This window comes from Sciurus carolinensis, chromosome 12 (genome assembly GCF_902686445.1).
Source record: "Sciurus carolinensis chromosome 12, mSciCar1.2, whole genome shotgun sequence".
Taxonomy (NCBI): Eukaryota; Metazoa; Chordata; class Mammalia; order Rodentia; family Sciuridae; genus Sciurus; species Sciurus carolinensis.
The window spans coordinates 76707062-76733387 of NC_062224.1; the positions used below are offsets into that span (position 1 = coordinate 76707062).

A 26326-nucleotide genomic window follows, 5' to 3' on the forward strand; every position below is an offset into this window, starting at 1 on the left:
GTTTTTATGAACATGAAGAGAAAAGTTTCATTCTTCAGGTTCTGGATTTTTAGTTCAGCACTATCATATTTTATAAAAATATCAGTAAGAAATTATCACCTTTTCTTAAAATCTGATGACTTTTTTAAAAAAAGATGAAGCCCCTAGAGCTTAGGAATGAACCTAAATTAAAATCCTAACTTTAGTGTATGATTACTGATTTTATAAAATATCTTCTTTTATTTAAATGGTGAAAATTACAAACTATAGAAAGTGATATTGGGTGGTAACATAAGTTGCTTGGAAAAATATGGGAAACCTAAGTCTCACATGGTAGATATATTTGGGAGAAAAAGATGAACCCAGTTTCCTATTTGTTCTCATATTTTTTTCAAAGAGTTGACATTTATCACTGCATTTACATAAAGACTTTTAAAAACACTTAACCAATATAGATGTATTTATCTGAATATCACACTTTAACATATATTTAAAGAAAACCACAAAAGCATAGTGAAAAGATTATATATTTCAAATAAAAGTATACTTGTTTGAGGCAGGACAGATCCAGGGAGATTCCATAGAGATATTCAGCAGTTGGCCCTCATAGGCCTTGTGCTGTGGCTGCCAGGCACTTTCTACTATGCAAGGAAATTTCAGGATAACAAGAGACATGTCCTGTTTTGTGCCTCCATAAGTTGGGATGTTATTTTTGTAGAAAAGATGCATAATTTAAAAAGTAAAGACTATTCATTCAAAATGCTACAGAACGACAAATTTATGAAATTTAAACACAGCACTTACTCTGAGGAAGCCGCATATACACTAGGTAGTAAAATCAGACTAGGTGCATTGTTCAGAGTTGAAAGATTTTTCTCAAAAAATGAAAGGATGGCATCTTTCTTAAAGATCAGAATTATGGAGTCAATGTCTTTGCATCTTGTTTTAGTGGAATCAAGTTCAGTTAACTCAGATTAGAATCTATAACTCTGTTGAGTGTTCAGGACTACAGAAGTCATCTTGGGACTTTCTATGGAAGTATGTACAGATTTTCCGCATGGAGTTGGGAGTAATAGTGACCTAGAAGAAAAAAAATTAGATTTCAGAGATTTCCTAGGATAAAATTCAGAGTTACCTCAGCACATTAGCATTAACAATATATTAATTTAAGATGCCTAGAAATTTGATTATTTTAATAAGCCAGTTTTTCAGTCCCAAATACTTTTGATGGCAATGTCTTTTTTGGTTGATTTATAATGAAATAGTAAATTTTAATAGATAATATGCAAGAAAAGCATAGATTTTTTTTCATTTGAACAGAAAATAGTTATTAGTTAAATCTCCTAATAGGAGCTGAAATGGTTACAATTACCAACCTCTTTGAAATAAATGAGTAAATCAGCCTCTGCAGCCTATAAACCAGACTATTCTATATTATCATTACATAAAGAGAAAAAAATTATTGTATTTTTTTTTGTGGTGCTGGGCATTGAACCCAGGACATTGCACAAATAAGGCAAGTGTTTTACACTGAACTAAATCCCTAGCCCAAATTGTTTTAAAGAAATATCTTCAAAAAATTAAAATCAATACACTATTTTAAAAAGTCTTTAGATTTACATATAAACAAAAATAAATTATCATGAAATTACTTTCTGCTAAAATACAGCTGAGACCACTCCCATGAAAAACAATAGAAATTTTGGCTAGGAGCAAAGAATAGACATAATTTTGAAAGAAGAAAAACTCATAGCTCTTTTTCCTCCTTCCCATTTTCTTTAGCAAGATCTTGGTTAAAGTTTGCATATTAAAAGTAGTCTTTTAAATATTTCCAATTTGTTTTTTTTCTAAAGTTACAGCATAGGCTTCATGATTACTTGTAGGGGATATTAATAACTCTTATTACTTAGTTTCCACCCTTTAAAAGGGTAGATGTTGCTGATCTTGATTCCTGGAATGAATTTCTATCATCCTTTCACCGCCACCCTAACACAGAACAAGAGACCATAAACCACAATGGAAACTACCTTAGCCCACCTGCCCTTAACCTGCAAATTCACAGGCATTTTATATTCCTTCTGACTGGTGCTCTTAGCTTAATACTCACAGCTTCTTCAACCTCCACTATTTTAAGTTCATATGCATTCCAAGGTTCTGCCAATAGTATCTGTTACTGACATAATGTATTTTAAATATTAGGTCAACCAACGAAACTTGAGTCCTAAAATGATAAGTAAAACTATACTGCATCACTGAATATTTAAAAGAGTAGATATATGTGCTAATAAGAACAACGGTGGGGTCAAGATAACAGGAAAAAAATTGGGAAGGAGTCATAAAAATCTAGGATTCTGACTTTAATTGCTTTGTAAATATCTAAATTTTCACCTTAAAAAATCATAAAATGTAATTACAAACTGAAAATCTACTTATGAACGTTGGCAACTTTCCCAAGAATAACATCTATATTGATTAAAAAAAAAAAAGAGAGAGAGGATGGCATAACTATCTAATAGGAGAGAGATTTCTGAATTGATATTTGATATCCTGGAGCACAAGGAAGTGGGTTTAGTGAATCAGACAACACGACTAAGGAGTATAAACCTTGACAGGAGGGATCTTAATGGAAGTAAATACGATTGCAAGGTATAATATAGCACACCCAGTTATATTTTAATTTCAGAAAAATAATTTTTTGGCATAAAAATCTATAGTATAAAAAAGCCCCATGCAAAATTTGTACTATATTTTTATGTGACAAATTTGGCAATTCTAAGAATAAATTTTCTTTCTTTTCTTTAAAGCATTTTGACTTGAGATCTGTATCTGGCCCCCCTTCAAGTTAGGAAATATATCTTCCCATCACTTCTCACTTACCGGGCCTGGTGATGTCTTTCCACTCTGTCTCCTGGAATTGGGTGTCTGGGATGATGGACTTCGTGGAGATGAGTTCTCAGCCTTCCGTTTGGCTGCCATGGCCAACAACCAGTTTTTATTCTCTGGGGAGCTATTCTCTTTGCCTACTACTTCAGATCCTTCTCCGCAAGGTCTCAAAGGAAGAGGCAGCGTTCCACAGCTTTCTGTGGCATAAGGACTGACAGGAGAAGGAGGTTCTGAGATACTTGTACTAGCTCCTTCAATCTTGCTTGATTTGGTAGAACCTACAGAGTCCTTACTAAGGTCTTCCTGGTTACCAGTAAGGCAGCACAGATCCAAATGAAGATTTTCAACTTGGCCATCAAGCTCAGTCACACAATTGCAACTCTTCACACACTTTTGTTTCACACTCTCCAGACAGCTTGAGTCTAGCCGCCTCTTCACTCTATTTCTAGACTCAGAGCAAGCATCTGCTTGGGATGACTTCTGGCTCACAGGAATGAGGGCTTTTCTTGGAGATGTGATCTTTGTTTCAGAAGCAGGTGGAGTGATGGGTGGTGATGAAGAAGGTGTTCGGGTCACCCAGTTTCTAATTGACATCTTGAAAGAGGAGAGTGGCTTGGGAGAGACAGAGGAGACAGAGCCTCTTCTGCTAATGGGAGACCGGTTCTTGGCAGGAGGGGTTTTAATAGAGAATGTGGGAGTATTTGAAGGAAGAGGAAGGTCTCCAGCACAACTTGGAGCACAAGCTGCGGATGATGGGGAGGAAACAGACGGACTGCTCTTTACTCTGGGGACTTTGGCAGGAGTACTCTGGCTACTCGTTACTGTTACTGAAAAATGAAGAGAGGAACATGAAAATCAGAAGTGAAAAGCTATATATTCTCATCAAGGAATTTATAGCTCACTTAATCATCCAAAGGTTGATTTGCTAGTAAGTTATATATATCACTTGATTCCTACCACACACATCCCTTTAGTACTTTCCTTTTGTGCCCCTGCCACCTTCCCAATTAGCCTGTTGTAAAACATACACTTCTAAAAATCTACAAATTACAGAAAAATATAAAGAAGAAAAATTTCAAATCGCCCAAATAAACCATTTTTAGTATTGTTTCTGTATTTGTGTACATAATATATATTATATACCTCAATATCTCTGTACAAAAATGAGACCACAATGTACATATTACCTAGTAACCTTTTCTTGAAGGAGTCTTTATTAAGTGTATTTTTTATTGTATGTATTTATGGAGTACAATGTGATATTTTGATATATATATATATATATATATATACTATAGAAAGATGTAATCAAGCTAATTATAATTAACGCATCACCTTGCATATTCTCTTAGCAATTTTCACGAACATAGTATATTATTAACTGTAGACACTATGGTATACAATAGACTTCAGAACTTATTTCTTTCATTTATATATAAATTTTATATCCTTTGACCAACATTTCCCCATTTTTCTCTTCCCCACCTTCCAGCCCCTGGTAACCACCATTCTATTCTCTGCTTATGAATTCAAAATTCTTAGGTCTCATCTATAAGTGAGATCATGTGAGTTTTTTTTTTTTAACTTGTGCCTGACTTATTTCTCTTAATGTCCTCCAAGTTCATCCATATTGCTGCAAAAGACAGAATTTCATCCTTTTTAAAGGCTAAATAAACAGGGAACAGGTAAACACTGTTAGTATATATTGTTTATATATATATTATATGTATCATATATATGTATCACATTTCCTTTATCCATTCATTTGTTCATAGACATTTAGGCTGATTCCATATCTTACATTTAGGTGATTCTCTGTCTTGCCTATTGTGAATAATGCTGCAGTAAGTGAGTAGAGATGTCTCTTCCACACACTGATCTCATTTCCTTTGGCTATATACTCAGAAGTGGAATTGCTAGATCATGATAGCTCTATTTTTAATTTTTTGAGAAAACTCCATACTGTTTTCCATAAAACAGCTTTACTAATTTTAATTTACATTCTCACCAACAGTGTAAAAGGGTTCCCTTTTCTCCATATCTTCACCAATACTTGTTATTTTCTGTCTTTTTGATAAGTCATTCTAACATGTATGAGGTGATGTCATTGTGATTTTAATCTATATTCCCTGATTGTTAGTGATATTGGACATTTTTTTTTTTTTTTTTTGGACATTTTTAAAATATACCTGCTGACCATTCGTGTTTTCTTTTGAGAAATGTTCATTCAGGTCTTGCCCATTTTTAAATAAAGACTAACCTGCTTGTAAATATACCTTGAATTTCCCACATTAATTACCATATTTAATAGTGACAAAGTATGATAAGGCACAGGTGCTCTATAGCATATTAATAAGCACTGAAAAGAGTGCTTACAACAGTAAGGCAGGTTGTTAGTGAAATTTCAATTTCATATGGTATTCTTGTATATACCCTTTACTGATGCAGGCAAAGAGGCACTGCACAGGGGCTTTTCAACAGAAATGCACAGGTCTAAAAGCTGGCATGATCACTTACTATGTGACTTGGGCAGATCATTTGTAACTGACATCTTTCCATATCTGTTGAATGAAGATAATTTTTATCTCCACCAGAAGAAATTCCATCACTTACTTGTTAAGGTTATCTTGATTCCTCTCCAAGCTTAATTTAAAAATGATTATTATTTTCCATAAGTCAAGGAATACCAAAGAACATTCAGAATCTCAATCCTTGCTATCTGTTAAGCAAAATCAAACTTAATGAACAGGTCTCTTCTCTATGTGTCCTTGTTCCTTTGTTTACATACAACTTTAAGTACTTTGAGCACATTCTTACAAACATGATTAGACTCTACAACAGATGACACTTTATTTTCTCATTTTCTTTCTTGAGCTTTCTAGATTTCTAAAGTAGTGTTCCCGTCTTCAAATAACAAGAAATGACATCTATTTCTGAATTACAAAGTCTGTGAATTATAACTGATATTTAATTGAGTCTAATTATTAAACTGCATTTATATGCAACTGAATTTAGGATAGGCTGATATAAAAAAACAGGAATAAAGATTTGCAAGTGTTAACTTTAGCCAGTGTATTATCCTTTTTTATCCTATGCTTTACACTACTTGAGCAGTCTTGCCTTGGGACAGAGAAATTCTACAAACTGATGACTGCCTAAACTTTCCTCATCAATCATATGTTTAGAACTAGCCAAAGTAATCCTGATTCTCCATTGAAGATCATTATTGTAAAACCTTATTTTGTCAAATGTGCCACAAAAGAACTTCTTAACAGTGACACATCCATGGAGCCTTTAGTTGTAGTTTTCACATTCCTGTTCCAAAGCTTGATAACAGTTATCATTTCAGTAGAAAAGGAAGTTTTCATTTGCTACACTCCTCAGGGCAGGTCAATAGCCACTGCACAGCTACCACAGTCAATTGTTCCCTTTAAATGGGTCAAAGAGTACATTTAGGACAAAAAGTCCTAAAATAGTACGGGTCTTACAATATATCATTTCTAAGGCAGGATCAGGGAGAAGGAAAAGGGACAGGGACAAATCAGTTAAGTTTCTAATACTTGCATGGCACATATTGGAAGTGTTTACTAATGGCCAGTAGATATCTGATGTGTTGAAAAGTTGGGTCATTTCATCATTTTTCAGAACATTATGACCCTGGGGGGTCAAAGAAAAGATTTTGTTTACTCTGAAGGTCAGCAAAATTTTGGGTCAATTTTAAAAGGTCTTCTTTTTCTTTCTTTCTTTTTTAGAATATATATATATATAAATATATATATATATATATATTTTAGTTATACATAACAGTAGAATGTATTTGGATATATCATGTATACATGGAGTATAATTTCCCATTCTTGTGGTTGTACATGATGTAGAGTCACACTGACTATATATTCATATATGAACATTTTTTTAAACAGTAACTAGATTATAAAAGATTGAAAATTTAAACATTATAAATGGAGAATTTAAAAAAAAAGGAAAATTTTAGTTCTCTTTTCAACCTTCTTATTTCACTTTTATATTCTTGTGTGATTCACAATTTTCTGTGCTTGTTATTGGTACATACAAAGCTATATGTATATAATATCTTCAAAAACCTAATTAACCCTGTAGCACATGTTTTGCAACTTGCACTTTCTTTATCTGTTCATACAAGCACATATAAATGTGCTGCATTCTAACAGGAGCATAAAATGTCACCATATTGGCCTAAAAATGACATCTCATTTAGTTTTCACGTATTTAAATGGATCAATCCCTTCTAAGTCAGGTATGAGATCTGAAGACATATAGCATAGACTGAGTTAGCCTAAAGGCTTCCTGAAAGCCAGTTCCTTTGAGGAATTGTAGAGCTTGCTAATAATCAATTTGCAGCTTCTTTCTATAAGATTAGTCATTTGACCTTAGCCTACTTTTTCAAACTTATCACATATTATACTATTTTAGGGTTCTGTTACAGGCGACTACTTGCTGCTTCCTGAACAAGCTATGTACTGTGACATCTGTCTATGTTCATGTGGTTTTCCTGGCCCCTTTTGCCAGGCAAAAATTCTTCTCATGTTTAAAGGCTCTAATGATAATGTTAACTCCATTGTGAAGTGTTCACAAACTTCTTTCTACTCTTCAGAGGAAGTGAGTTCTCAGAACCCTTCTGTAATACAGCTAGAAGAAATGTTTGCAATGTACTAGTTTTTGCGTCTGCCTCCTAGATTAGATTATGAGCTAAGAGGTGGAGGTAATGATAATTTACTCATTGCTAGGCCCAGTGCTCCTGTAGTTACCAAAAAGGAATTATTAAACAATGTCAAATTTCATTACTGCTGAGAAGGATAAGGGTTAGCATCTAGGCATTGGAAAACTGTCTCTTAATTATCTTGTTGACTTAAACGATTCCAGCAAGCACTTAAGGTAAAACAGGTATGATTTACTTTCCTTTAACGTTAGGATAATCTTCTTTGTTATTCAATAATTCCTATACTAGAGGTTCTCAATCCTGACTGCAAGACAGACTTACTTGAAGCTTTATAAAAATACTTGGCCTCTGCCCCAGTCCTAATGAATCAATCATTGGGGACATATAAACTTTTAAAAATCTCACAAATGGTTCTGATGCTCAGTCAAGAATGAGACCACTGGCTTTAACAGTGCTATGATATCTACAACTAAACCACAATGAAAGAAGAGGAAGTGATAGAACAGGTACTGGATGTGAAAGGTAGGGCAGAGGGAAGAAAGGCTGTGCCTTGGCACCTAAAGTCCTCCAGTTAGTGTGTTAAAAAACCAGAGGAGAAGATAATATAGCCGAGGACAGCAATGAAGGACTAGAGTGTCAGTTAGTAGCTTGGGAAAACAGAGGACATAATTCTCAAAACGGCAATGTGGTTAGCAGCAGCCAGTCTGTTTCTGGAAACTGCTTAGAAGGTCAAATGTTGAGTGTGTCTGCCTTTGGCACCCATGTCAGGTCTATAGTGTTCTTCAGTGTAACCACCACCCTAAAATGGAGAACTGAAGGCATAACTCCTGCACTAGTCTCAACTTGAACTTTGGTTTTCTCTGGTAGGTCCTAAAGGAGGCAGTAGTGCGTGGTTCCAAGCAGCTACTTTAGAATCAGACTGTAAGGGTTGAACTCTGGTTTTACTACAACTTCACAGTTGAGTGATTTGAGGAAAGTCTAACTTGATCTTCAGTTTCAATTATTTTGAGAATTAATGATATAATCCAAGCAAGTCCATACAACAATTATGTGAAGACTCGATAATGGCTAAGTATTATTGTTATTATGGTCTAAATTTGGTTGTGCAACATTTTTGGAGACTTGGTTACTAAAATTAAGAATAATTAATGACATACTAAAAATACCCAGCTAAAGACAAGATACTTTTCATCATAAATTTTAAAAGTGGTCATATAGCTATTAACATAGGATTTCCACTGCTGGTGAACTATTTTAACAGGAAAAGGGGACCCTAAATTCAGGGAGTAAAAAAACAACTTTTAACAAAACATTGAAAAAAAAATATGTACTTTGTGTATTATCTTTTTGCAACACTACTTACAATAGCCCACATTTATTTTAAGTAGTATAGCAATATTTTAAGTAGTGCTGCAAAAAGATAATACACAAAGTACATAAAACATCATTTGGTGAAAAAAAAGTCTCAAGAAATCAAAATGAATATACAGTATAACTACAGTTCTGTTAAAAAGATATGCAAAATGAGGGGAAAATACCAAGAAATATTGGGGAATGTACTTAAATGTTGAGTGGAGGGAGGGAATATTAGTGGCATTTTCCTCATATGATTTTTCTCTTTCAGATTGTCCAAAATAGAAGTAGATAAAGATAACCCAAGTTCATGGATCAGAAGACTTAACATTGTTAAGATGGCACTACTCTGAAAACTGATCTACAGAGTCAACGTAATCCCTATCAAAATTCCAGCTGGATATTTCGCAGAAACTAACAAGCTGATCTTGAAATTTATATTGAAAAAAACCCCACAATAGTCAAAGCAATCTTGAAAAAGAAAAATTTCAAAGAGACTTCTAGATCTCATAACCCCCTACAAAGCTATAGTAATCAAAACAATGCAATACAAGAATAAGGCTAGATATGTAGATTAATAAAACAATTCAGAGCTAAAAAATAAACCCACGTATTCATGGTCAATTGATTTTTGGCAAAGGTGTCAAGACAATCCAATGAGGAAAAGAATAATCTGTTGAACAAATGATGGATATCCACATGCAAAAGAATGGATTTAGATCCCTACTTCACACCATACACAAGGATAAACTCAAAATGTATCAGACCTAAAACTAAAAAAAAAAAAAAAAAATTCCCTAGAAAATATTGGAATAGGTCTTTGTGACCTAGGAATAGGCAATTGATTCTTTGATACAACATCTAAAGTACAAGTGACAAAAAAAAGATAAACTAGACTTTAAAAAAAAAAAAAACAAAGATAAATTAGACTTAAAAGAAAAAAAAAAGAACACCATCAAGAAAGTAAAGGAAACCCAAAGAACAACACAAAATATTAAAATCACTATACAATGTGAGATAATATCTAGAATACATAAATGATGTTTATATGTCAGTATTATAGAGACAAATGACCCAATTAAAATATGGGCAAAAGATCTACAAAGGCATCTCATCAAAGAAAATATGTCCAATAAACACATGGAAAGATGCTCAAGATCACTGGCCATCCACAAAATGCAAATAAAAAGCACAATGGGACACCAATTCATACCCACTAGAATGAATATAATAAAGAAGATGAATAGTAACAAGTATTGGCAAGGATATGGAGAAACTGGAACCCTCATTTTGGGAGTTGAAAATATTCTATAATTAGATTGTATTGATGACTGCACAACTCTGAATATATTAAAAACAAGTGAATTGTATCTTGCTAATCACAAGTATGACCCTACATTAGGAGAATGGGAGTGGGCAGGTTTGATAGTGGTGGGCCAAAGCAAAGTAAAAATGAAGTCATTAAGCAAACATTTTATTATTTGCTTAATTTCAGTCAAAATTTAAGACTGAAAACTGCAAAAAATAAATAGAAATGCACATTTGTTAGAGGTATAGACATATATATAAATATATAAATACACACACACACACACACACACATATATATTAAAGAATCACCTAAAAGATATTCAAGTTGTTGTCTCTGGGAAAAGGAAATTATGGAGTGGACAGTCTGTGGACTGCCTGTTGTTTTTCTTATTTGTGTTGGTAGAATTAGTTTTCTTACAAAATAAAAATTTAAGAATTTTAAGAGAAAGCAAACAATAAGACAGCATTTTTAAAGATATTACGGAAGGTAGACAGAGAACAAAAGACCCCTGAAATCTAGTTCTGCATTCTATAGGTGACTAAATAAATCATTAGAAAAATAAACATATTCTCCCTGTCTCACTTTCGACTCCCCAATAACCTTAGGCCTTAATGTCTCAAGTAAGATAAATCTTTAAGTTTATTATTGTACATCTGTTGATAACATGAGGATCCCCTTTGGTTGTTTCAGTGCTTGAAAACTTTTGCTCTTGGTTTATTGTTATTCTCTTCAACATTATCCTTATCAATTTTTGGTATTAACAAAATCCACATACATAATCTGCTCAATATCTTGGTTTCTGTTTCTTGACCTCCTTCTACAATTATCTTGTTCTTTTACTCACCTGCATTTATTTCTTGATCTTAAATCCCCCAGTATCTTAATTTCTTTCATCCCACTCTGCTCATCACTCCCTTTAGTATTCCAATTCCAATAATCTTTCATTCTTGGGGTCCCTTAGTTCACTTACAGAACCACTTTTAATACTGTCCCGTTTCTCTACTATATCTTCAATTGTCTCCTTTCCCAGGGTAAAATCCTATAGTAAATCATTATAATCATCCTTTTTTGTCCATCTTCAACTTCTTTGCTTACTCCCTTATACTTGCTTTGCTCAACCAACTCCCTAATTAACTCCAACTCTTTAAGTACCTGTACCTATACAGAAAATATAACCATGCTGAGTGCTTGCTTTCAATTCATGACCGAGAGTCTCAAGTTGACTCTTAGCACTTAATAATCGTATTTCCCTGGTTCATTTACTCTTCTATTCTCTAAATGACTATTTTTGAGACTCCCTTATTTCCTCAAATTTCTACCACTCAAACCCTCAGCCTTATTCTTAGTGGATGATCTTGATTTTTACTTCACTGAGAAAGTCATCAGGACAAAAGAAAACTTCTGTTAAGTCTGACCATCCTCTCTCTCCACCTATTTGCACTACGCTTGTATATTTTTTCTCTCCAATCACTATGGATCAACTAACCCTCCACGCTCCTGGCACAGGTCTAATCTTGTACTTGTGTATTAGTACCTCTTCATGCAAAGACTTTCAGCAAACTGCATTAATTTCCTCCCTCTCTCTGGGATCCTCCCAGTAACATGAAATGCTATATTCCTATTAAAACAAAACAAATCAAACCACCAAATTTTAAAACTACTTCTTCCTCTGGCTACTTCAGTTGTTTCCTTCCTTAATAGCCAAACTCCTTGATATAGTTATATATGTTTGTAGTCTCCAAGTTCCTTTCTCCTCTCATTCTGAACAACATAAATCAGGCCACCAACATTTTACCAAATCCCCTCTCATTAAGTTTACCAAATAACCCCCACATTGCCAAATCCAAAAATTAGTTTTTAGGTCTCATCTCTTTGGTATGCAAGAATCATCTGACCAGATTCATCTCTGTCCTCCTTTATTTATCTGGCTTCCAGGGCATAACACTCTCCTGATTTTTCTTTTCTTGGGTTGTGTCAGCCCAGTAGCCTTCAGTGATGTTTGTTACATCCCTGACTTCTAAACATTGGGGTACTCCAAGGTTCAGACCTTATCATCTCTTTTTTCTATTTGTAGGTATCTTTACCTATATCATCATGAATTCCAAATTTATAACTCTAGTCCTGAATTATAGAATTAAACATATGACTGTCTCCTGAACATCTCCATTTAGATGTCTAATAATCATATCAAACAATATAGCTAAATGGAATTTGAGCTTCCCTCCCCAAACTGCTCCTCCTGCAAGGATTCCTATCTAGGTTAAAGAAACTTCATCTTTCCAGCATCTCAAGCAAAAACTCAGAAGTCATCCTTGAAAATTCTCCCTTACATCTCCTACCTAATCCCTCAGCAAAGTCTTTTGGTCCTATTGTATAAATAAACCCAGAATTTGAAGACTTCTAATCATATCTTCTGCTACCACTGTGGTCCAAGACACCATTATCACTTCCCAGATTATTTTCAATAGCTTTTAAAATTAGCTTTCTGCTTTTACCCTGATCCCCTTACAATTAGTTTATTCTTAATACAGGAGCAAGAATGATGAAATTAAAAGTCACATCATGATACTCCTCTGCTCAAAACCCTCTTGGTAGTTTTTTTGTCTGTTATAATAAAAGTCAAATTTCAAAAAGAACTTTTTCCTACTACTATTCTCTTCGCTCTTCTTTGACCATTCCAGTCATAGGGGCTATAGCCAAATTATTTCGTCTGCCTGGAATATCCTTGTCCAAAATATCCAGATGGCTCACTATGTTGTTCCTTACTGAAATGTCATTCATTTGTTGAGACCTCCTTAATCACTTAATAGAAGAGGCTTAACAGCACACTTGGTCATTCTTTCTTTCCTGTTTTCCTTAGCACTTGTTGTTATGTGACATAGTACATATTTTACTTCTTTCTTATTTATTGCCTCTCATACTAATATGGAAGCTCTATCTATATTTTGGGGATTTTTTATTCTTTTGTTCATTGCTGACTCTTCAGCAACTGAAAACAGTGACCAGCACATAGTGGGTGTTCAATAAATATTTGTTGATTAAATTCACCAATGTATTCCAGAGTCTTGTGTAGATATAAACAAGAGTAGTGCTTGGACAGTATTTCTTGAAAACAAAAACAACAAATGCCAAGAAGATAGTGCTTTTCTTTAAAAACTGATCAAAAGAAGATCATGGTTTACCATTATATGTTATAGGACTAAACAAATGAGATCATAAAAAACTTAGAAAATGAATAATATACTTACCTAGGCCAGCTCTTGCCTCTTTCTTCTTCTGAGAGGCCCAACCCACTATGGTATGTTTATCTCCTGGTTTCTCCTCTAAGCCTCTGTTCAAGCGCCAGATTTTTAGTGTATTGTCATCAGAGCAGGTAGCAATCTGAGACCCAGGAAGGGAATGATGAATTTTCAATCAAAGACTTACAACAAAGTAAAAAACAGATGTGCCTTAAGGGTTCATGATTGGAGATTTATTTTGTCTTCTGTATAACAGGATATAGAAAATGATATTTAGAAGATCATATATTTCCATTCCTTGCTTTGAGGAATCATTCCAGATTTCCAAAGAAGTTAACTCTAGTTTCTTCTTTATATAATTTCTATTGATATGACATTCATTATCAATCATTTCTTTCCAAACATAAAGCTCTACTCTAACAGGCTAATTTAAACTTGGTCTCAAGAAGCTGATTAAGTCATTATCTTTACCACCTTCTGTGTTACTATGAAATATGTAATTAAGATACTCCTTTCACTCTCTTTGTTAAATGATGGATCACTGCATGTCACTAACATTCAGTTTCTGCAATTTTCATCTAAATTCTGTATGTTCTGCCTTATTATTAAGGTAATGTGACCATTTCCAAGATCATAGTTGGCTCACAACTCTAGTGGGCCATGACAAGTACAATGAAACCATTCCTTTGAGATCCTTTTTCAGATAGGTAAAGGAGCAAACTGGGAAAACAACAAGTTCACTAGGCTGAAAGAAGTTAAAAATAACCTTTGCCCCTTTAAAAATATCTGACCATTTCTGATCTTGGTCCCAAGCCTTTTATGGCAGAGAAAGTCCAGCTTGAAGAGCTTGTGGCAAATGGCCACTGGTACCAGAGCTGTTCCCCAGCATTTGTTTATGTAATTTCTCTATTTCAGTCACTAAAGAGAGAGAAAAAAGAACACACGTTCTCTTAAGTCCTGGCCCCCAAGAGACTGGCAACTTTTTCCTTTCCTTTCTGGGAGGCCAAAAGAAGACACACATATTTAACTACTCAACAAGAAATACTTAGAATCCCATTACTCTATATTAATAACAAAAATACTTATTTACAAAGTACCTATTGTATGTCCAGTAATTTACATTCTTTATTTTATTTAAGACTTGAACTCAAATAATCTCATACACAAAATGGGAATAAAGTTATTTGCTCAAAGTACCACAATTAAATGGCAGAGTTGGAATTTAAATCCATTTTCTCCTATCTCTAGAAGAACATTAAAAAAGCAAAAACAAAAAAATAAATAAATAAAAAACATATTTTACCTCCCTAATTCTAGGTTTATGACAAAGTTATTTTTAAAAACTTTTTAAAAAGATGGTCAAGAGATTGTACAAGTAATCAGCCTTGCTATTTCCTTGTGAGTCTTTTCTCACAGGAAATAAGGATAATATGTGATGGTTAAAAAATGATGACATAATTAACTGATAATTAAAAGAACCATTCTTCTTAGTAAGAGCCATAAGATGCAATACCCCATATTAAAGGAGATAATTTACCGAAAATTCAGAGGGAAAAAAAAAAAAGTCATTGGGATGTAATTATGGATGATTAATGAGTAAAACCAATACACAACAACAACAAACTGTCATGAAGCTGACCATAGAAATGGTAACTTGGATAGGAAAATGAAAAGAAATCCACAGCAGTATTAGAAAGCTATCAGAGATGCCATGAATGTACCAGACCATGGGAAGTTTCTGGATGATAAAACAAAAACAAAAATAGATGGGAACAATAGGCAACAAAAGCCTCAAATATCATACACAAAAGGGGAGATCTCTGCAGAAGTGAGATTTCCTGTAAAACACAGACTAGCCCAAAGATCAGAGGCAATGGGGATTGGGAGAATGAGCACAATTTGGGCTGATTATATAGAATCATATATATATGATTTATATACACACACACACACACACACACACACATACACACATATATATAATTTGTTTTTATTTCTGGTCTTTATAGTTTATTTGGTTTGTTTTTAAGTATAATATATTCACTAAAAAATTAAAAGATGGGTGTATGAAAATTTTCTTTCTAAAATGTTTAAAATGTTTCAGATCTACTTTTTTTCAGTTTCCATAGACAGCCTAAAATGGTAAGGTTTCCCAGTGACCACTGTATGTAAAAAAACAAACTGGACTGAGAAGAATAGTCATGATGTTACCTTTAACATGTAAAAAGTAAGACTAGTTCTCACCTTAGTTTTATCACCTTAGATTTTTAGATACAATTTTAACTAAGCTTAAAAAACTTTATTCTATACTTAGAGGAGTTACTGGGAAATTAGAAATCCATCCTTATTCCTTAGTGCATAATGATTTCTCTGTTGGTACAGAAAAGCCGAATATGTAATGTTGATATTGATCCTGGATGACCTCTACATCTTTAAGCCTCTAAACAGAAGTTTGTATCACTTTCCAACAAACCTTGGGAAAACTATAAACTATGATTTACTTTTTTAAACCAATTAGAAATTTGTTCACAAACCTTTGTAAAGTCAGATGGACACCAGCACACAGATGTGACCTCTTGAGAATGACCCAGTAGTACAGTAGGAGGATGCCAGGGTGTGGATACCTAGTCCGATCAAAAAAGAAACAAATCAGTGGAGCAGTGATAGGTCTCCCAGATAGAGGTTTATCTTACAGAACCTTAGAATTGTTACCAAAGGCCCTTAGTTCTGTTGGGTTATAGTTAAGGGGAAAAAAAAAAAAAAAAAAAAGAGTTACAATAAAGTATTTCTATCACTGATCTGAGAAAATACAATGAAAATAGTCAAAACATATAACGAATATGTGTTTAGATATCAGGATGGTTCTTACTTCAAAGCAGGACTATCTAGCTATATACAAAAATCCAAGACTGGCATTGTTCCTTATCCCTTAGCTGGTAAACTTTCTGGGATGAGGTTCAATTACTAGACAGTGCATTTCAAGTAGACAACTTAGTCATGTTTTTACATAGCCTGGATATTTCAGATCTTCCCTCGTCAACAACTTTAAGGAATATTAAATTAACTATGAATCCTGAAGGTACCTGAAATATGCTACTAGCAATCTTGGGACAAGAGAATACTCTCTCTTCCAAAGGAAGTCTCACTTTTACCAAAATCCAAAGTCAAACCCCTTTATTTTGAGTTGGAAAACCTTCATTTTGAAGGGATAAACTATATTTTATGGTACTTTGTAGAAAAATATTTTTCCTCCAAAATATTATTTCAGCTAATTTGAATTTTGATATGTCTTAATGCATAAAGAAGGGTCACAGCTGGGTGTGGAGCACATACCTTTAATCCCAGCTACTCAAGAGGCTGAGGCAGGAGCATAGAAAGTTCAAGACCAAAAAAAAAAAAAAAAAAAAAAAAAAGAGTTCAAGACTAGCCTCAGCAACCTAGAAAGCTTCAGTCTCAAAAGTAAAATTAAAAAGGCACTGGAGGTGTATTCCAGTGGAAGAGCACTTGTCTAGCATGCATGATGCCCACAGTTCAATTCCCAGTACTGGGGTGGGGGTGGTGGGGAGAAGGCTTTTCTGCACATGTGACTACAAATCATATTTTCCCATCACTGGATGCCACCAGTGACTTGCATTTTACAGCATCATAAGGCTGATTCATTTCAGAGCTGTCAATACCTTTTAGAAGCCTCAGAATTAATCAGTGCAATAATTAGTACAAACTCACGTAACTAACGTTAGCACACATGTTTGAAAAAAGCAAGAGGGTTGGAGCTGAGAAAAGTTACTCTTTTTTTTTTGAGGCTCTGAATTATGGCTCATTTTTATAAAGAAAGTGAAGGCAACTCTGGAAAGAATTACTTGTGAGAATGATTAAATTTAATAGATTCTTCAGATTATACTTAAGAGATTTGACATTGATTTATAAAGTTATCTAACTCAATTATTTCTACTCCTTTCTTGGGTTACATGGCACATACATACAAAAGGAATCAGAAAGCAAAAGAAGGCAAAGAATAGAGTCTAATTTGCCCTGCTGAGTTAATTAAAAGTTTAACAGAAAAGGAAGCTTTTCCTGTATCTACAAAGATTTTATTACCTACTTCTACAAAGCCACAGAGACAATGTCAATATTCCATAGGATTACATATTTTAGAAAGAACTTTTAAATAGCCTTTAATATCTCAGTAGTTATAGAAATTATCCTTCCTCTTCCATTTGGAAGGCCCTAGTCCACTATGTTTCTCTTTACCCAAAGCCCAAACAGGTCTGGTAGCAGTAAGTTATAAGGGAAAGAAAATCCTCAAGTACTTTTAAATATCCAAGGTAGGAATACATTATTCTCCTCCATTGATTTACCATGCTTATTGCCTCTAGCTTTTCATTTCATGACTGCCCCTTCCTTAGTTTCTGTGTCATAATACCTAGAAGAATCTAGATGTTATGTACACAAAGAATTAAGATAAGTTTCAAGAAACATGTATTAAAAGTTTACAGAAAAATCAATTACCCAATTCCTGCCAACAGAATGTTTGTACATTTTTTATATAATAGGGCTTCAAAGAAAAAAGAGATCTTTGGATAAATTTTTACAGTTTGATAAGGTAATCAGCATTTGTTCATTGAATGCCATAAGCCAGGCATTTTTACATAGCATGAAATGTAGGGAGTTGGGTATGTGGCTCAGTGGCACAGTGCTTGCCTGGTGTGAGTGAGGCCCTGGATTCTATCCCCAGCACCACAAAAGTGTGTGAAGGTTTCTCAAAAAGTTAAATAGCATTAAATATCATTTGAGCTGCAATTCTACTCTTAGGTATATAACCGCAGAACTGAAAACATGTTCAAATGATAACTTACACACATATGTTCACAGCAACTTTAATTATGAAGTAAAAAAGTGGGAATAATTCAAACGGCCATTGACTGACAAACAGAGGAACAAAAATGATTTATCTTAACAATGGAATATTATTAAACCATAAAACGAATTAAGTACTATCAATGCTACAACATTGTTGAACCTAGATAACATTATGCCAAGTTAAAGAAGTCAGGCACAAAATGCCACATATTGTGTGATTCCAATTACATGAAATGTCCAAAATAGGCACACATCTATGGAGTCAGAATGTAGCTTAGCAGTTGTTGGGGGAAAGGAAGAATGGACAATGATTATTAAAGGATATGGGATTTCTTTCTAGTGTGATCAATGTTTGGGAATTTGATGATGGTGATGGTCATACAACCATGTGATTATAATAATTTCTGTACCCTTTTACCATGTCATGGGCTGAAATGAGAAACTAGTCTCTAGTAAGTTTTTATGAATTTTAGTAATGAGTGCTTTGAAAGTTTAGGACTTTCCTTAGTACTTGGTGACTACTTCAGAGAAGATTTATTTTTCCTAATGAAACTCAGATGGCTTTTACGTTCTTCACTTTCATTCAATTAGGTTTTTATTTATTATCACTTTATTATAAATATATTCTAATTATATTTTTTTAAAAAGTCTCCCTTTCCTTTTAAGTAGGCGTCTATTACATCCATGAAATATTCATATCTAAGCATTATGGGGTGGTTAAACACAGAAAACTGTTTTCTTTTATACTGTCCACGTTTTACAAAATAAAGACTTTAAGGAATCAGGAATTTCAAGGCATCTAGGAATAAATGGCTTTAATCTTCAGACCTCATAAGCATTTAAAAAAATTTTTTTAGTTGCCAATAAACCTTTATTTTATTTACATGCAGTGCTGAGAATCGAACCCAGTACCTCACACATGCTAAGCAAGTGCTCCACCACTAAGCCACAACCCCGGCCTCTCATAAAGCATTTTATATACTTAAACACACCAAAAAAGATCAGCACTTCTCCTCACAAAATCTTACTCTGCCCAGTCGGAAACCAAATCTAATCTTTATTTCTGCCATGAGATCATTTACACTTCCTAAAGTGTCAGGCTCAATGTTTCGCCAGTCAGCGGAAGAATGGCTGCGCCAAATCAGTTTATTTATAACTACTTCAATACTATTCAGGGGCTACATCAGAAAGGAACTAGGGAAGAGTGGGTAGGAGTGGGGGTGGAATAATGGGTAGGAAATTAAAAAGAAACGTAGAATGCCAAATCTTCTGAAGTTTTAGGTATCAGTTTCAGACAGTCTAAATATATTATACCTTCCTTTCTGGGCAGCAGTGAGGACTAGAATGCCATTCTCTTCTGTCTTAAGATATAAAACTCCTTTCCTTTACTGTTTTCTTATACCCATGGGTTTTTTAACACAGAAAATTCTAACACTTAAATAGAATTCTGGGGTTGGGGCTGTGGCTCAGTGGTGGAGTGCTTGCCTTGCACGTGTGGGGCACTGGGTTTGATCCTTAGCACCACATAAAAATAAAAAAGTAAAATAAAGGTATTGTGTACATCTACAACTAAAGAAAAAAAAAAAAAAAAGAATTCTGACGGACACATAGCAGAGACATAAGATTAACCCGACAGCCTGGTCACTCAGATTGCATGGAACTGCTTAACATTATTGCTCCCCACCCCCTGCTTTTTTTTATCATGGAAAAGAGAAACTGAGCCACCACTAGGCAAATTCAATTTTAGGAGCAGAAAGCTTGCCAGGATCTCAAATATCAGGGCCTGTACACTGAGTTATGTGTGGACAGGCAGAAGAACATCACGTCTGAACCACGTCATTCAGAGGTGACATGTGACCCAGCCTAGGAATTCAGAAAGGGTCACCCATGTATGTGGTGGCCACTGACTGGATGTCTGAAAATGGGTTAGAAACAACAGCCAAGTATCTTTGGTGTGTGTTTGTCTTTATAGGGAAAAATAATCCCCTCAACTCTCATTCACTAAAACAAAATTTAAAAAAGGCCTTGTGCTAGAGAAGAGCGCTACAGGAAAAACAGTATATACTTGCATACATAACACACAATTATAAACAATTATGTATATATATCATTTAAAAACTTATCTAAAATTATTTAAAAAGAATGACCAGTACACAGGTTTTTTTTCCCCATAATCCTTTATTATGATTTTTCTTATATTTGAAATTTCAGTTGGTTTTTTTCTTTTCAGAAAGAAACTTAAAACAATACAGATTTGTAGTAGAAAGAAAATTCTCCAGTTAAGTTGGGATTCAAAGTAAAGAAGGAACTGTAGGTAAGACTGAAAGGAGAAAGGGAAAAAAGCAAAGATCAAATTTGAAACTCAAACTTTAAAATACCAGATAAAAACGTTAATACAAGTGACACATATTGATAAAGTTTAAAGCTCAAGAAATAACTTAATAGAGAGGAAACTAGGTAAAAACTACTTTCATAAGATGTTTATACTTCATAAGCAAATTTTCATTTAACAATACAAAAATAAAAGAAAGAAATGTGCTTATAGAAGAAGGCAGGCCCAACATGAGAGTATCTTGGATAGAACAATATCACCACCTTGTGACAATTTAGGATATTGTTACTAAAACCTTTTAAGAAGTTAGTGTTGTATTTTTACAACTCTAGGTATACAAAAATCACTTTTTTGGTACTTTTCTCCAGGGCTTTTTCTCCATGAGGCTTCAAGCAGTCACCCTTTAAATTCTTAGCTTACAATGGTCACTTTAGAATTACTTTTATTTAAAAAGTTAAAAAATAAAAGTATGAATTTAATAGGTCACAATGGGAAATCTGTAAACTTGAAAAAAAATTAGATAATACTATTAAATATAGAAAACACTGATAAAGTAGCCACATCTATTTTAATAGCCTGAAGGATAGTTATTTATAAAAAGAAAGAATAAAGAATACAATTATTATGCAAATATTTTTGAGTGATTGTTTTGTATAAGGATCTTAAAAATAATGTATTTTGCAGGAGAGTTTGAAAACAAGAAGAAAGTCAATACAGCCTGTTTTCTAGGAAGCATGACAAAATTAAGGTTCTTACTACCTTTCTGAATTCTCAGTTTCTTGATAATCTATGAAACAGAAGACAAGGACTGTCACTTTCTAATAAACTGCGGCTATAAATAAAAGTGCATAAAATTCTAATAGAGTGAGGTTTCAGCTGTATTAAATGCCAAGAAGTAACTTTTATTCAAATTTAGTATACTGAAGAAAGAGGCAGGCCCAACATGATACTAAATATCTGATGCAGAAAATTAATAGTATGTGTTTACCTTAAACTTAACCTCCTATTGGAAAGAAAAAATATTCTCAAGAACAATTCAGTCTCACATTTGAGGGGGATGTTTGGCAACTTACCTTCCAGATGTAGGCAGCTTCATCACTTGAGCCACTGACTAAGAACTGGTCATCAGGACTGAGACTTGATTTTACATAAAAGGTAGAGTTCTGGTGTCCATTGAAAATAGCCACTGTCAGAGAAAATAAACAAATTACTTGGTTTTTGTTATTTCCAGTATTCAAATGAATGTATATATTCTAACAATTTTATTCCTATATTGACTACTGAAGCAGATGGCCAAGCTTTATTCACCAAATAACAGGGAAATGAACATTGGCAAAAAAGAAAAAAGAAACCACAGGCTTTATGTTAGACCCAACCTCATGAACTCAGCTGTATTTGGCAGGAACTAGCTATGCCACATGAGGAAAATGTGATGAAAAGCATTCTTTAAGAGAAAAGGGTGCAGGCAATGTCCAATCTTATAGTAAAATAAATATTGGACCCTTTCTTTCTCCTTACCCCAAGATAGTGCTTTTTTCCATTGCATTATACATTGGTCTTACTTCTTAAGACTTCAAGATTCTTGAGGGTACATTTCACATCTTCTTTTCTTTCTAAACTTTATAGTGCTTTGAACAGGATAGATCCTCCAATAGTTGTTCCATGAATAGATAAAAATCAGTAAACTCTGGCTAAAACTTATTGTTGGCTTATCTTAGTCGTATCATTTTTTTTAATCCAGCACTTTAAACATGCTGAACAGTAGGAATAGCTAGTGGGGTAAATTTCTATGCTCATATGTACGTCACTAGGCTGGGTTAAGCCTACAGTTTAGACTTCTCATTATCCACAGCAAAAGAGGAAGTATTGTTTCTTGTACAATTTATTTGTGACAGGTTCTTTTAGCCTAAGGAAGACAAAACCTTAGGTCTCTGATACCTGAATAATACCACCAAGAAGTACAAGAGAAAAATCTCATTTATGGGAGAATTTTAGAAAATATTTAGGCAGAAAAAAAATCTTAATTATTCATCTTCAACTCTTAAACTGTGCTTGGCAAACTGTAGACTAAATTTCCTATTAAACCTATAAGTACTTATTGCCCTCTACTGGTCTAAGAAAGGCTGGTATGAAGTACAATGTAAATGTTTCAGTCTTGCTAAAAACCTTTCTAAAACCTATATTGGCCTTAATTAACTCAATTTTGTCTTTCTTTAATGATTTGGGCTCCTAACATGATTCACAGTCATCCTATGGACATCACTTAGTATATATAATACTGTGTAAAATATTTGATAGATATACGTTAAGTCCAGTACCTTTCTAAAGTTTTCAAAAAGGCAAATAATTACCAGACATTACACATGTATACACAATAATGTGCGTGCACACAGAGCCATCATTCATTTCTAAGGAACAAATCAATCGAGCTACTACATACCTATCTTAGAAAAAATAAAATTATTTTAGAAGCACAAAAAAAGATTACCAAATTATTAGCAAAGTGTTTAATGGCAGAGGGACAAAACTGAACTCAAGGTCCCTTTATTGTCAACTATGGGGAAAATTATTTAAAAGATCTCTTATACATCTGATAATATAATCGGGATGATGTTTTATCTTCGGAGGAAAGATTTTTTAAAGCCTATTTTATATGACTGATTAAATTAACTGTTATTCAAGTTCTTAATTAAGGAATACAGCAAAATCTGTTATCTCGTCCATTTTCCAAATTCTCTTGCTCTTGTTTTAAGAACACTGGACCTAATCCAAGAAATTGGAAATCCCAAATATGATGCTGCCACAGATATGACAGTCCTAACAAGATCACTTAGGGAAATCTTTGGAAACTTCTCTAAGATCATAGCTAAAATAACCTAAGTTCTGTACTATTTTGAGATTTCTTGTCTATTAGTATATCTTACATTAGTAGCTCTAGGGGTAGATCATAAAATCCAAGTGTTTTGACAGAGTTAGACCTGAAAAAGAACCAGGCTACTAATATGTAGCTTGTTTACGTAATTGATAATGTTCTTAGAAATAAATAACTAAACCCTTTTAAAGTACACTTTGGTTTCTTTTTAAAATATTATTTATTAGTTTTATGTATCAGATTCTATTTTATATTCTTGAGAAGAAAAAGTGGTGGGGTTGAAGGAAAAAACTTCAAGATATTAAACAGCCTCTGTCAAACATTAAGAGGAAGGTTAAGGGAGGGTGGAACTATATGGGGAATCTGAAATATTCATTTAATTTTTTTCCTTTTTGTGGTGTTGGGGATTAAACTGTAAGCCTTGAGCATGCTAGCAAAGTACTCTACCATTGAGTTACATCACCAGTCACAGCCTTCTGTTTTAACTAACAAGCCCCAAAAGAGGATAAAAGTTGAGCAGAACAGTTTTCTTCACCCTGTAAGATCATTAAATAAAAAATTAAGTTAATTCTAAATATAGGCCAACGGGTCTGATTTCTGGAGACTATTACAACACAATAAGTCATGATACTGAAGAGTTCTGCTAACTTGTGAAATGATCTCAAGGAAAGAATCCCTATGAAAACATAACTGGAATTAATTAAAAATACTTAAGTCCTCATATGACTTAAGAAGTTTTGTTTTTTAGAAAGTTATCAACAAAAAAGACCACGTTAGTTTCCTGGCAAGAGAGTTTTTATGACTGTCTTACCTGGAGAAGTCTTTAATCCAGTCATATTGAACATGTAGACATTGTCATCTGTGCAATTAGCAAATAAAGTAGAGCCAGTAGAATCCAAAATCAGACTTGAATATCCTGGGAAAAGAAACTTTAGTCAGCATGTCCTGATGATGGTTAACAGACCCGAGGCTAAAATGTGGATGCAAAAATAGATCACTGCACATGATATTATCAGATGGGATATTAGAATTTTTGTCCCCAAAACATGCAAATAAAAAGTATCCTGGGGCTGGAGTTGTGGCTCAGTGGCAGAGTGCTTGCCTGGCATGTGGGAGGCACTGGATTCAATTCTCAGCATCACATATAAATGAATAAAATAAAGGTCCATTGACAAAAAAATATTTTAAAAAAATTTTTAAAAAGTGAGTTTTTATGTTTTGAATATAAAAAATATTTTAAAAAAGTGAGATTTTATGTTTTGAACATCAAAAATACATCCCCACATATTAGAGTATCTTAACTCTGTGTTGCTTAAAACTAGCCTGATAACATATATATTTTTTTAATTTAACAAAAATTTACATTTTCCCCAAGAAGTTTATGCAAAGGCTTACCTAGTTTTCTAGTGCTGCTACCTGGGTACAGGAAAGACTTGGATGCTATGGGTTCTTGTCGGTAAGTAGTATAATTTTTGCGTAAATCCCATACTTTGATTATCCTAAAAACCAAGACAAATTGTTATTTTGTAGACCTCCCCACCCAAAGAACTTCACTTTCATTAAATGTGAAATTACTTTTAATCTAACTCTTCTGGCACATTTACCAGGTATAGTGAGGACATCTCACTGGGAAACAAATTAAACTATTCACTGTTGTCTCCAAGGTCAGGCTTACAATTCTGACAGAACGGGAAACAGATGTAGTATGACCCAGTGATGGGTTACTGGAGTTTACTCCAAGGGAGCGGAAAAGGAAGATGAAAGTTGGATGCTGATAGTCACTGTTCTATTGTTTTTAAGAAAAAAGCACTTCCTAAGCCTTTTATACTCTGCATATATCCTTTGATATCATAAACAGCAAGCTCGGTTCCTACGGTTATATCTCTATACATAATTCCTTAAGCAATCGAAACAAATTTTTCTGTGAAATAGAGAAAAAATATTTGTCCTTCTATTGGAATAATTGTCTTAAGCCTCTACTTTTAATTTGTAGGTGACTGTGAAAACACAAGGCAGTATTCTTGGAAACACATGGAGCACACTTTCCTACCTATTCACAAACATAATAACTTAATCTTTCATTCTTGCTTGAAAGTTTGGTTCATGGAGTTTTAGTGTCCAGAGGAGACACTGGAAATTCTAGTTTAGTAAGTCATTACTTTTTAAAATTAAAATTTATGAAGATAGTCAGGTATTTGAAGATTCAATGGATAAGGATGCCTTAAGAAGAAAGAGTCCCTATACATGAAGAACTTATCTTCTACAACACAACTAATATACAAGCAGCACACACATATTTGGAGGTCAAAATTTAGCCAATCATGGATGGTAGGTATGTGAAAGTATTCAGATCTTAAATCTAGTTAGATTATTCTGAGAAACACCAATTACGTGCTCAGAATCAGATTTACTCTTTTAAAGATATTCCTAAACCTGGAAAGATAAACCTCAAAATAATAAAAAATTTACTCCTTAAAATAAGAATCTGTGACTGAATTTTACTGCCATATGGCAAGCTACCCATCTAGATTCCTCTGTATTAATCGTAGCAGCAGCTAATGCTGTTCCTATATGATAGACAACATACTAAGTGTGACACGTGTATTACCTCATTTAATTATTGAGTAAGAGTTCTAACTCATTATTTTCCTGTATGTCTATAAGTTCCTCTTCTCAGCTGGGGTACTCAGTATGTCAAAAGTTAAAAGCATACTTGTTCAATTATAATGGGACTACATGATTTCTGCCTCATGGCTCATGAAAGACACCTCATTAAAAGAACAAAGAAATAAAGTCT

General features: G+C 33.8%; 1 protein-coding gene across 1 annotated transcript in view; it reads right to left on the reverse strand.

The window, feature by feature from the left end:
* Positions 1 to 336: 336 nt before the first annotated feature.
* Dtl (denticleless E3 ubiquitin protein ligase homolog) overlaps positions 337 to 26326 on the reverse strand; it is a 42243-nt gene continuing 16253 nt past the window's right edge. The window contains exons 9-15 of the mRNA XM_047521003.1: positions 24925 to 25028; positions 24341 to 24445; positions 21731 to 21843; positions 16000 to 16089; positions 13475 to 13607; positions 2857 to 3689; positions 337 to 1059 (exon numbers count right to left, since the gene is read on the reverse strand). Of these exons, the coding sequence (XP_047376959.1) occupies positions 961 to 1059; positions 2857 to 3689; positions 13475 to 13607; positions 16000 to 16089; positions 21731 to 21843; positions 24341 to 24445; positions 24925 to 25028 (1477 nt within the window). The 3' untranslated portion in view covers positions 337 to 960. The remainder of the gene's footprint in view (positions 1060 to 2856; positions 3690 to 13474; positions 13608 to 15999; positions 16090 to 21730; positions 21844 to 24340; positions 24446 to 24924; positions 25029 to 26326) is intronic.